Below are 12,719 nucleotides of genomic sequence, written 5' to 3' on the forward strand. Positions count from 1 at the left end.
TTTCAAACTTTTGGTATATCACACCGTAAGTTTGAGGAGGGGTGTTAAAATATATGAATATATATATCAATATATTTTTTACTTTTTTTTTGTTTTTGTCAGGGGTATTTAGGTCTTTTTCCTTGTAATAGAATATGTCCTCTAGAGACAGTCTTTTATTTTTTTTATTTCTTATTCTATTCTTAGTCCCTTTTTTTAAAAGACCAAGGGCTCTTTGGGCATTCTTTCAAAGAGTCATTGGGGCTCCCCAACGGTCATTTTTATGACTGTTGGGAGCTTCCAACGACTCCTTGGGAGCTCCTAATAGCCTCTCTTAGTGGGTTTTTTGTGTATAAATAGGGGTTGAACCCCTCTTGTATAAACAATGCTTCTCTTAAGCATTTATGCTCAATAAAGATGAATATTTTTTATATTTTATGTTTTCTATTTAGTTCCTTAATGTTTTATATGCATTTAGTGCTTGTGTTGTTGCTCCTTGTTGGGTATTGTTTAGTCCTATAGTGGACTTGTGCTTGTGCACATTTTGATCGTGATCTTGTAAGCCCTTAGTGGCATTGGTTTATACTTATGCACTTTTGTGGTCGTGATCTTGTGAAGCCCTTAGTGACATTTTTTTTTGTATTTTCTGCTATTTTATTACAGTATATGCATCAATCACTTATTAACCAGACAAGGAAAGTTTAAGTTAGACTTGTACCAGCAAGCGCCATATGAAAGGGATTCCTTGCTGAATCTGAACACGCTTCTCTAGTTCACTGATTGCTGTCATGAATTTTTACAAGCTATCAGCTATCAAAACACTAGCATTATGTAAATAGCCATGCACTAGCATACCCTTAGCAACATGTCCAGTGTTCAGTAAAATCGTGTACCATACTTCAGTAAAGACTTCAAGTTGTTCATCAGATGCTCCAATTACCTAATATTAAGAGTATCAATAATTTAATCCCAAAATCATATGCAATATAAAGCTTTATACAAACAGAGTGTAGGAGTATTTATACCTTATAATCAACTGCTCTGAAATTTGGACCAATAATGCTAAATGCACGATGGTGATCACCCCTTCCATATTCATACAGTGCCTCTGCAAGCTGAGAGAAAACCAGAAGGCACCAAGAATTATTTTGGAAGGCACTATCATTTGTGTTTCACATTCACATCAATTAATGCAATATTTTGTCCATTCTACACAGAGTCCTTAATCAGAACGGAGATCTTTTCAAAATCGCCCTCCAGCTGTGGTGAGGATGAAGTCCTCAATTGCTAGGCCATGGCTTCTGTAATAACCCGACAAAAAAAAAAGTTTGGATCCGGGCCGGATCCGACCCGGGTAACTAAGTCGGCTGCGTGCTTTTAAAAAAGCACGCAGCGACGAAGGGGGGAGGTTCTCGAAACCTCTTTCCCCCTCTCGTCTCTCAGCCTCTGCGGTTTTCCCCTCCGACCGCCTCTCTCCCTCGGGTCTTCGATCAACAGCGAGGCAGGGGGGTTTCAAACACGAAACCCCCCTCACCGTCTCTCTCACGACGCCCATCTCTCTTCCCTTCTTCCCCCCGACTCGTCTCTACACCCTCTCTCTCGCTGGAGACCCCGGTCAACCTGTCGCCACCTACGACCTCCTTCGAGCCGCCTCCCTGCTGCCTTAAATCACAGAGGAGGGGCAAGGCCCCCTCCCTGCGACTCTTTTCAGCGAGGGAGGGGTCGAGCCCCACCCTGCGCCGTGTTTGGTAAGGGAGGGGCCGAGCCCCCTCCCTGTGCCACTATTAGGAGGGGAGGGGTCGAGCCCCCCTCCCTGCTCCTTACTCCCCATGGGGTCACAGGAGGGGTCAAACCCCCTCCCTGTGCCCACTCTTAGCAGGGGAGGGGCCGAGCCCCTCCCTGCTCCCTATATCGGCAGGGGAGGGGGGCGAGCCCCTCCTTGCTCTCCTGTCAGCAAGGGAGGGAGGGTCCAGCCCCTCCCTGCTCTCCTGTCAGCGGGGGAGGGGGTCGAGCCCTCCCTGAACCCTCACCTTCTCCGTGTTCAGCCGACCGACAGGGGGCAGAGCCCCCTGTCCTCGCCGCTTGTCGGTAGGGGGACTGCCCCCCTGACTCCCTCTTTGGTTCGATCGACAGGGGGGCAGAGCCCCCTATCATTGTTCTTTCACGTCAGGCTGGGCGGGGCAGAGCCCCCTGCCTGTGTCTTTTCTTCGATCGGTGGGCACGGTGGGAGGACTGGGTTTCTTCCCGCCGCCCTATGCTTACTGGGTAGGGGAGGGTCGAGCCCTCCCTGTGTTCTGTTTCTGCTTGGCAAACAGGGGCTCATCCCCTGTCTTTGTTTCTTTTTGCTGGACATAACAGGGTCGTCGCCGCTGCCCTTTTTCAGAGATGGCGGAGGTCGAAGTCCCCGACCCCTCTTTGCATTCTTGGCAGGCAGGGGCGAAGCCCCCTGCCTCCCCCTTAGTGGCTTGCAGGGAAGGGCCTCGCCTCCTTGCTCTTTTGGCAGGCAAGGCGAAGCCTCCCTCGTTGTTTTCTTCAGGCAGGGGTACAGCCCCCTGTCTCCCTGCTTCTCGCTGACAGCAGGTCGGTAGGGGCTCGCAGCCCCTGCCCCTGCTTCTTGCACTTATGGCAGGTGCGCAAGGGCACGATGCCCCTGCCTCTACTTCCCTTACGTCAGGACGGCGACGGTGCCCCTGACCTTCTATTTTGGTGTTAGCTTGCTAAGATCGTCACTTTTGCAGCTCGTACGACGGATCTTGCTCGCGCTCCACGACCCGAGCCTTCTATCGCTTACACTCGCAGACGCCAGCAAGCTTGCAACTCCCAAAGGTAGGGGAAGATTGCACAGAAGACTTGGACAATTGAATTGAGTTCAATTAAGTAAAAAGGACAATTAAATAAATATATATGCGTATATATATCATATATATTTATACGAGTACGCATTTAACTCAAGGACGTGGTTTCACGATCCTTGTCATTTACTTTGTCGTTGTGCATCGCGCAAAGGTTCTGAGTTGCACTCCTGCTTACGGTCTTTACTTGTTGTTGCGGGTTGTGCTGAGGGTTTGCGTTGCACTTCTGCTTACCGCCTTTACTTTGTCGTCGCGCTTTGCGCCTAGGCTCTTGTTTTTGCATATGTGTTGGTATTGCCTTGCTATTGCAGATGACGTGCAGGTTCTTGCTCTTTGCGTATGCCTTAAAGGCATCCTCGTGGAGGATGCAAGGGGCATTTACCACTCTCCCTCTTGCGACAAGAGTTCAGTCGGGAGCGAGCGACACATCCTCGTCTAAGGGGAGGGATACCTCATAAGGATCCTGGCTCTTCGTGTGCGCAATCCTGCAGAGTCGACTTGAGATTTTAGGGAGCTGCGCAAAAGCATCAAAGACTGCTCCAAATCGAAGCATTTGGAAGGACGTGACTGGTTGGTTCTGCTCGCCTTTTTGGCATATCTAGGGTGATCCCGAACTGGAGGTTCGAGCGAACTTCTTAGTGGGTGTTCTTTTGAGAAACTCGTATCCCGTCTATCGAGACCGGTATCGAGTCATGCGAGACATGTAGATACCCCGATAGTGGATGTGATTCGAGATAATCACATGCATAATGTTGGCACAAGGTACTGTTGTTTCAAAAGATAGAGTAAAGTTGATAAACTTTACATCTTTGTGAAACACTCATGTTGAGGCTTCTATTGAGGAGCTATACCCCCTTCATCCTAGAGTACTTGTAGTCGTGCACGACACGTCTAGTACTGCGATGATCGGATGAGACGGTCGTGCGACCTCGAACAACGCTAAATGCAAAATGTTGTAATCACATAAATGGCCTCACATTCTCCTTCACAGGCAAGATACTTGAGTGGTTTAAAGACCACAGCATAGGATGGGTCGTTAGTTAAGCAACCCCTAACGCACCCATTCGCTTCTGGTTGTCTGTCAAGGGAGAGGACAGAGCGGTACAAAACTCCAATGGACAGGTTGTTAACAATCACCCCACGGGCAATGATTCGGCCTCCCCAGTCATTGGAGTTAAGGGGAAAGGGGCTACAATAGTTAGCTCAAGACTTCTTCAGAAGTTGGATGCATCTGTGGCACTGCTTTTCAGCCTCTGGGGAATCCTCTCTCGGCTAAAGTCGTCCCCTTTGGAGCGGACTCAACTAGCTATTCGGGTTATTGAAAATACATAGAATAACATACGCCCGAACTAGTCTCAGTTGTTTCTACCCGCGGGCCAGTAATTATCGAAACATAAGGTCTGTTCGCACTGGTCGTTAGGTCGTAAGATTCGCTTGCACTACTGATTCGCTTGCACTACTGACTCACTTGCACTATCGATTCGCTTGCACTATTGATTAGCTTGCACTACTGAATCGCTTGCTTGCTCGGTAGTTCAGTATGTTTCTCGTTGAGTTGTGCACGTCTGTCAAGGCGTTACTCTAGTTGGTTAAACTGCTTACGCAGTTCTTTGCGGAGTAATAAGGAGTTTCTCATACTAGTTAAATGTTTATAATAATAGCATTATGCCAGTTGCTACATATTAGCATGTGACTTGTTTTATCCTTTGGTCGAACTATTTGGTGCTTATTGTAGCGTAGCACTTGTTGGCTTGCATCTCTTATGATTGATGTGATTGCATATAGCTCGTAATCTACGAACTGGTGGCAACTAGAATTGATGTGGCCGCTTGTCTTATAAGCTGCTTACATATTGTGATATAACTGTTGCCGTATGTTTGTTTATCGTGTATAGCTTATGAATGGCTTGTGATACAATGGTTTATGCTTTACGATTAATTTAATTACTTGTTGATGGACTGAGCCATGTTATGGTAATTGTATGTTTTACGAGCATTGTTATGAGTGCTCGTCTTATTCAGTTGTTTGGTTTGGCTGACGGGTAAAGTTAGTTACTCTTCGCCCATAGAATCAACTGGATTGCCATATCTGCGTGTTCTCATGTGTCGTTTATGCATGCTTTGAGGTCCTATTTGGGGATTGTAATGTTTCTCGTGGCAATAACACGAGGCGTAGGATTATATGCTTCTATGTGAAGCGATACGATGCATATTGCTGATATGCATGCTTGTGCCCATATTGTGGCTACTGACCCCGAGGCGATCAATGGTTCAGAGAAGTCAACTGTATTGATGCATGTATCACCGAGTAGGGTGTCTGTCGAGGGCCTGATCTCCAAAGGATTATCTGCGAGGGCGTGTATGATCAAGACCAGGTACCCGGCTAGAGTGGTAGATTCTCTGTGAGGATGTACATTGTCCACAAACGGGTAGCCGCAAAGACGGTGAACTCCTGTGAGGAAGTGTATGGTCCAAGACCAGGTATACCATCTAGGGCGGAATTCCTTGTGAGGTTATACATTTCCCAGACCAGGTGATCCGGCGTTGACTTTGTCGTTTGTATTAGTGGCTATCGACCCTGAGAGCGGTCATTCGTGTTGATGCGTGTATCACAATGATTTTCATTGGATATGGCTTTTGTTAGGGACCGACTTCCCAAAGTTTTCGCTGTGGGGGTATGTATGATCAAGATCAGGTGACCCGGCTAGAGTGGAAGATTCTCTGTGAGGATGTACACTGTCCACGAATGTGTAGCCGCAAAGACAGTGAACTCCTGTGAGGAAGTGTATGGTCCAAGATCAAGTATACCCTCTAGGGCGGTAATTCCTTGTCAGGTCGTATATCTCCCGGACCGAGCGATCCGATGTGGATCTTGTGTTTTTGCTTACCATAAAAAGTCATGGTGAGCTATGATGATCTTCTGAGATTGTTTGTGATAGCCAACTATGAATTCATAGTTTCGGCTTTTTGTTTTAGCATAATTACATGCTTGACTCAGGTGTGAGAAATCAGATCGTTAGCGATTTGAGTTAGTGATCATGTTTTGGACCTTCTACGGAAGGGTGAGCTTTTCTGAGAAAGTATGACACCTTAGTGCGTCATAACCGGTGACGGTTAGCCGCGTAAGACTTTGAGAGATGAGAATAGATTAAGGTCGTTCAGGACAAAGCGTTTGTTAGAAGTAGTGAGTGACAAACGATGTCCTGATGGTGATTAGACGCAGAGACCTCGTTCTAGGAACGAGGACAAGCTTGTTGCGTAGTAGTTCACAGCTTACGATCAAATGGATCGTATGTTGCGTTGGTCAGTTGCACTGCTTACTGTTTGCACTACTTACGCATTTGCACTGCTTACGCGCTTGCACTGCTGACTCGCTTGCACTACTTACTCGCTTGCACTGCTGATTCGCTTGTACTACTTACGTGTTTGCACTATTCACCTGCTTGCATTGCTTACCTGTTTAACTGCATATCTGTTTTAAACTGCGTAGCCTACTGAATTAAATGTACTTAATTCAGTTTCCTGTTAGTCTCTCTTGTGCACCTACTAGTTTTTCGCGAAACTAACCCATTCTATGGGTACAGGTGATGATTAGGTACACTACGGGCGATTGCGCGATTGCAAGATGGCTTCAAGACTTATTCTTCCTGCTCTTAGCTCGCGTCCTGGACGCTTGGGTTTGTATCGGATTTCTCTTAGGATATCCGAATCTTGTGAATTTTGGTTCTTTTAGCTAACGTGCCCAAAGTGTTCAGTTTGCCTTATGATTTATCAAAAGAAACATCTTCCGCTGATTTTATAAACAAACTATGAAGGAAAGAGATATTTCTAGTCTCTTGCCTGTTTTTCTGAAAAGGCTCGCAAGTTTGAAATTTGGGAAGTTACAGCTTCTGTGCCAGATATTTCATCAAAACATAATAGCCTTCTACCAATAGCAAAAGACTTTTGCTCATGATGTACAATTGCATAATCAATAAGTGGTAATATTGGATTTCAGTCACTCCAGCCTTTAATTATAATGCTTCATATATTTTCCTGACCTCTATCTCATACTCCCATGAAAAAAATTCTGTTGCAAATAAAAATAAAAATAAACATGATTTTTTTTCTTTTCTTGAAGGAAATACTCCATGAATCACTAATCATGTATGATATCTCCATACCTCTACAAATAAAGACACCTATTTAAAATATGAGCACATAGCATGGTTGGCATCCTCGGGACTCAGTATCGTAACGGCTGCATGTAGCTCGGCTACTCGAGTGAGTCAACTCGATGACTTGGGTGATTCAAGGTTTTTATTAATTTATTAAAAATAAATAACAAATATATAATTTATAATACAAAAATTCATAAAATTAACATATAAGTGTGATTTCTTATATATAATAATACATGCAACTTAGAATTTTTATATAAATATGTACGTAGTGACAGATTAGAGATATTTTTACTGTTTTTTGTGAGAGAAAAAAATTTAAGTTACATGTATTATGAAATATTGCTGAAAAACATGATATGTTAGTTGACTATTTTAAATTGTAAAATAGAGTGATATTTACAAAATATTATGATATATTTGATAAAATGTAAATATCACGATTTAATCATGATATTTGTATTCTAAAGATGAAACTTTCAAAAAATTGCATGAGTGATTTAAGATGCATTGAATAGTGTCATCTTTGGTAAAATCGCCCTTTCTTATTGTGATTATATTATTAAATGTTAATATTTATCATTTAATCATTAACTCTCTCTCTACATTGAATGTTATTCCCCTCATCCACCGAGAACCATGACCAATAATAGAAAACATTTTTCTTGGAAAGTGCCAGGAGGAACTTTGAAAAATAGAAAGCTTTAAATAATTTGAATTTTTAAACAAAACCAATTTATCCTATATGGCAGTGAAAAACTGGGCTGAGTCAATGATAAACTCGGTCGAATCTTGACTGAACCGGCCAAGTCACAGCATTGACTCAGCCGAGTTTGGTCCTAACCGAGTTATATTGTTTTTCTGACTCGGTTAAGGCTGAAACTGAGCCAACTCAGGTGAGTCATGAATTGACTCGCCGAGTTTGCCAACTATGGCACACAATAAGATAATAATCATGCCCCAATAATTACATAAGGTTTCATAAACAACTGCCTAACCTCTTAAAGGTTAAAGCATTAAAAAAAATCTTTTAAAACAAAAGAATAATGACTAGAGAATTATGATGGTGTGAATCAGTACAAAAACCAAAGTAAATGAAGTATAAATGTGCCCAATAAAAAAATATACAAACCAGAACTCCTCTCTGCATTGATTGCTGCTTCTTTGCAGTCATTGAATGAAACCTAAGAGTAATATGACAGTATAAGGTTATGAATGACAGAAAAAATTATACACATGAGCTTCAACTTACCTAGATCTAATGGCATTGAGCAATTCCTTTGCCCTGGAGAGTTCTCCAATATGAGCTAAAGCCCAAAGTGCCAATACATCAAGCAACCATTCCATACACCAAGTGGACTGGGTATTGAAGCATGCCATATTTAGGTAAAGTAGCAATATCGTCCAATACATTGAGCCAATATTCAATCAACATATTATGAAAGCATTATTAAGCAGAAATCATCCAGGAAAATAACCAAAATAATTTAACAAAGGGGAAAGAACAGGAAAATTCAGCAGTATTATTCTCTATTCTTCACATCTAAGGGAACAGAAGAATTATGGAAAAATATAGCCAACATAAGATGCTTTACACAATTCTTCTTTCTTCAGTCTTTTCAAAGGCTACCAACACACTTGGAAACAAAGTTATCCAAATCCTACAAGATATGCTTAACCATGCATAGATTTAACCTTCTGATTTAATATTTGAAATAAAAAAGAGAAAAAACAGGAGTTTCTTCTGGAAGTTTACAGGAACATTTCAGAAGAAAGAGATAAACAGATAGTGTACTAATCTATGTCACACGGACTCGGCTCCAAGGTCGCCGCACCCGCGTTGACACGCACCGACACGGGTGCGGACACGGGTGCGGCTCGGACTCGGTCAACCCGACCCTGGGTGTGGTCAACTCACCCAGGGTCATTTTGGTCCATTTTTTGGAAAAAAAAATTTTGAATTTTTTTTTTTTTAAATTTTCTGGGCTACAGCTGTAAGGAAAAAAACCCATCACAACTAAAAAACCTGTACACTTTCAAGTTTTAAGTACAGAATGGGCACAACTCAAGTTTTTGTGGTTTTTTCCTGTACGAAGAAAGTGAATTATTACAGTGTATGAAGAAAATGCCCAAAAGTGAATTATTCCTGTATGAAGAAAGTGTACAGAATGCCTTCACAACTCATCACCTGTCCCCTAATGGGCACAACTTTGACCGAGTCTTATATATATATATATATATATATATATATATATATATATATATATATATATATATATATATATATATATATATATTTTTTTTTTTTTTTTTTTTTTTTTAATATATATATAGCCGAGTCCCCGTGTCCAAAATTTATGAAATTGTTCCGCACCCGTGTCGCACCCGCACCCGCACCCATGTGACATAGGTACTAATGAATGAAGGTCACCCTACACAAAGTGTTTATACTATCATCCTATTGTACGTATGACCAGAAACTTTTGTTAGCAGTTGGCCTTAATGCAATTCGCTGACATAGTTGCAGTGCCATTATATATATATATATATATATATATATATATATATATATATATATATATATAGAGAGAGAGAGAGAGAGAGAGTATGTATATGCATATATACTTATAAATATGTATATATATGTTCCTACATTTATGTTATAGGTTATACCCATTAGGGTATTTTGGTCATTTCATGTTATGTAATAGGTTGTGCCCATTAGGGGGCACTTTAGTCTTTTTGTATTTGTTTTCTTTTATTTTTTATTTTTTTATTGCATTGAAGGCATAATGGTCTGTGACCATTAGAGCCGTTGGGAGCTCCCCAACAGCTCTATAGGCTCTCAATTGCCTATATAAAGGGAGTTATCCTCCCTTGTTTGGTATGCTTGTCTCTAGCATTGCTTCCTCAATAAAGTCTATATTTTTTATGTTGTGTTCTAGCCCCTAAATGGCTCTTGTGCTTGTGTTTTAGCATAGATCCATAAGTGGTCCTTAGTTGTGCACATTATTGTGCGTCTTGTAAGCCCATAAGTGGCATCTTCTGCATGTATGTGTACCATAATAATAAATTAGCCACAAATAGCACTACCTTTTCTAATTATTTGCATGGCTGAATTATTATTTCTAAAATAAAAAAAAATCAAAAATATCATAATAAATTAAAGACTCTCAAATGAAAATATATTGTTAATATTTTCTTGAAGATTTTATTTTTATATAAGTATATATGCATATACATACTCTCTCTCTCTCTCTCTCTTATATATATATATATATATATAGAGAGAGAGAGAGAGTATGTATATGCATATATACTTATAAATATGTATATATATGTTCCTACATTTATGTTATAGGTTATACCCATTAGGGTATTTTGGTCATTTCATGTTATGTAATAGGTTGTGCCCATTAGGGGGCACTTTAGTCTTTTTGTATTTGTTTTCTTTTATTTTTTATTTTTTATTGCATTGAAGGCATAATGGTCTGTGACCATTAGAGCCGTTGGGAGCTCCCCAACAGCTCTATAGGCTCTCAATTGCCTATATAAAGGGAGTTATCCTCCCTTGTTTGGTATGCTTGTCTCTAGCATTGCTTCCTCAATAAAGTCTATATTTTTTATGTTATGTTCTAGCCCCTAAATGGCTCTTGTGCTTGTGTTTTAGCATAGATCCATAAGTGGTCCTTAGTTGTGCACATTATTGTGCGTCTTGTAAGCCCATAAGTGGCATCTTCTGCATGTATGTGTACCATAATAATAAATTAGCCACAAATAGCACTACCTTTTCTAATTATTTGCATGGCTGAATTATTATTTCTAAAATAAAAAAAAAAATCAAAAATATCATAATAAATTAAAGACTCTCAAATGAAAATATATTGTTAATATTTTCTTGAAAATTTTATTTTTCAAAGTTATTCAAATTTTCTGTTGATAAATTTGACTTTAAAAAACATTTTTTGACAAAAACATCCTAATCTTAAATTCTCCCCAAAACATGGCTAATATTTTTATGACACATACATATGTGCATACAAACATACATACATACATTTATATATGTATATGTAAGTATAGAGAGAAAGAGAGAAACACCTTTTTGGAAATTTACAAGTTCACCCATTTTTATCATCCAACAAATTTTGAATTACCATAGTGATACATTAATTGCCACTAATAGGGGTAGTTAAGTAGTTAGAGAAAAAGTAAAGAGTACTTTATAGTTGCACTTTGGGAATTTAATACACATTTTGCAATTTTTATAAAATAACTGAAATGCCCTTTCCAATGATAATGATCATCATCCTTCTCTCAGTTAAAGGTGTTGAACATGATTGTTTGAAGTTTTATGGGGATGATTCTGAGTAGAAGAAGAGGAAGAAGTAGAAGAAGAAACATTACAGCATGAAACATGGGATACTTTATTTACTCCTCTTTCTTATCGTCACAATGAAGATAATATTACATTTATCATAAAAACACTTTTATGAAACATAACAAGGATTGGCCCTAATCAGCTCTTTAACTACAGCCTTTGAGGAGCGATTATAGGGCTTCAATTGGGACAATGACATGCTTCCAACAGATTTTAGATCTCTATTGGTTGCATCTTTGTCCTCTTAAGAAGCCTCTAGAGTAGCTAATCTTTTATCGTTCTTTTCTTTGAATTTTGAGCAATATGGTTTGATGTGCCCTTGTTCTCCACAGTTATGATAAATGATTTTCTTTCTTCCATCATTTCTCTCGTCATTGTTGCATTGCCTCCCAAAAACAACTAAAACAAAGAGCAACACATGCTCAAGGCCCACACAGCGTAGATGATCCATTTGATCATCAGTGCATTCATATGCAAAAATCATGAATAACATGCTAATATGCACTTTCCACATGCATTTCAATGCACATTCATGTATATAAATTTAAAGATGTGCATGAAACAATAAAACTCATATGCATGTGCACGAGTTCACAACTTCATATTCATTGCATGCTTTAACTCAATACATGTATTCATGTCCAATGCATGCTTTCATTTATGAAACAATTCAACTAAACATGTAAATATTCATGTCGCCACATACATGACAAACATATCTATTTCATGTATGCACATGCGTAGGAAACAACTATGCATCACTAACCCGAACATGCATTATATGACGAGCATAAGCATTTAGGAACTAGCGTTCTTTTACTTGCATGAGGACACTCATACCACTATGAGCATATCACTCTCATTATGTGTATGCACATGAAAAATAACTATGCATTTATACTAGTAATGTGCATGCCAAACAAGACTAAGCATGTCTAAATATATCACTCTTATGTATGTATTAAACCCAATCCATTATTAGAGAAGGTCTGAAAATCTGTGCATTGACTGGATTTCTATAAGTCCAAATGGGTGCCAACAGTAAGCATAACTAAAAGGATTTGTCAGGTACCCGAACTGGAATTAATCGAGCATAATCATATCATGAAAATGACTACAGATGCATGAACCAATTCAAGTATACATGAATCTGGTTATTATTCGGACATGCTTCATAAACCATCTTTTCAAAGGAAGATTACATTTTCAAACACATGGCAGTGCGTATAATGTGTTATGCAAGCGTCATATATATATATATATATATATATATATATATATATATATATATATATATATATATATATATATATATATATATATATATATATATTTATTTATACATAGA

At 39.6% G+C, this 12,719-nt stretch overlaps 1 protein-coding gene across 3 annotated transcripts in view; it reads right to left on the reverse strand.

The window, feature by feature from the left end:
* The window catches only part of LOC149830469 (uncharacterized), an 89,473-nt gene that overhangs the window by 25,873 nt on the left and 50,881 nt on the right, over positions 1-12,719 (reverse strand). The window contains exons 9-13 of one of the 3 annotated variants that reach the window (XR_016433877.1): positions 8,243-8,349; positions 8,123-8,174; positions 1,005-1,094; positions 878-919; positions 698-762 (exon numbers count right to left, since the gene is read on the reverse strand). Coding sequence is in view for 2 of the 3 variants with exons in the window: in XM_090016530.1 (XP_089872656.1) it covers positions 698-762; positions 835-919; positions 1,005-1,094; positions 8,123-8,174; positions 8,243-8,349 (399 nt within the window). In the remaining variant the exon portion in view is untranslated. Of the gene's footprint in view, positions 1-697; positions 763-834; positions 920-1,004; positions 1,095-8,122; positions 8,175-8,242; positions 8,350-12,719 lie in introns of all 3 variants that reach the window. The other 2 variants (XM_090016530.1, XM_090016531.1) reach the window with 2 other exon arrangements.

The sequence above is a fragment of the Nuphar pumila genome, chromosome 8 (assembly GCF_984573655.1).
Source record: "Nuphar pumila chromosome 8, dmNupPumi1.hap1.1, whole genome shotgun sequence".
Taxonomy (NCBI): Eukaryota; Viridiplantae; Streptophyta; class Magnoliopsida; order Nymphaeales; family Nymphaeaceae; genus Nuphar; species Nuphar pumila.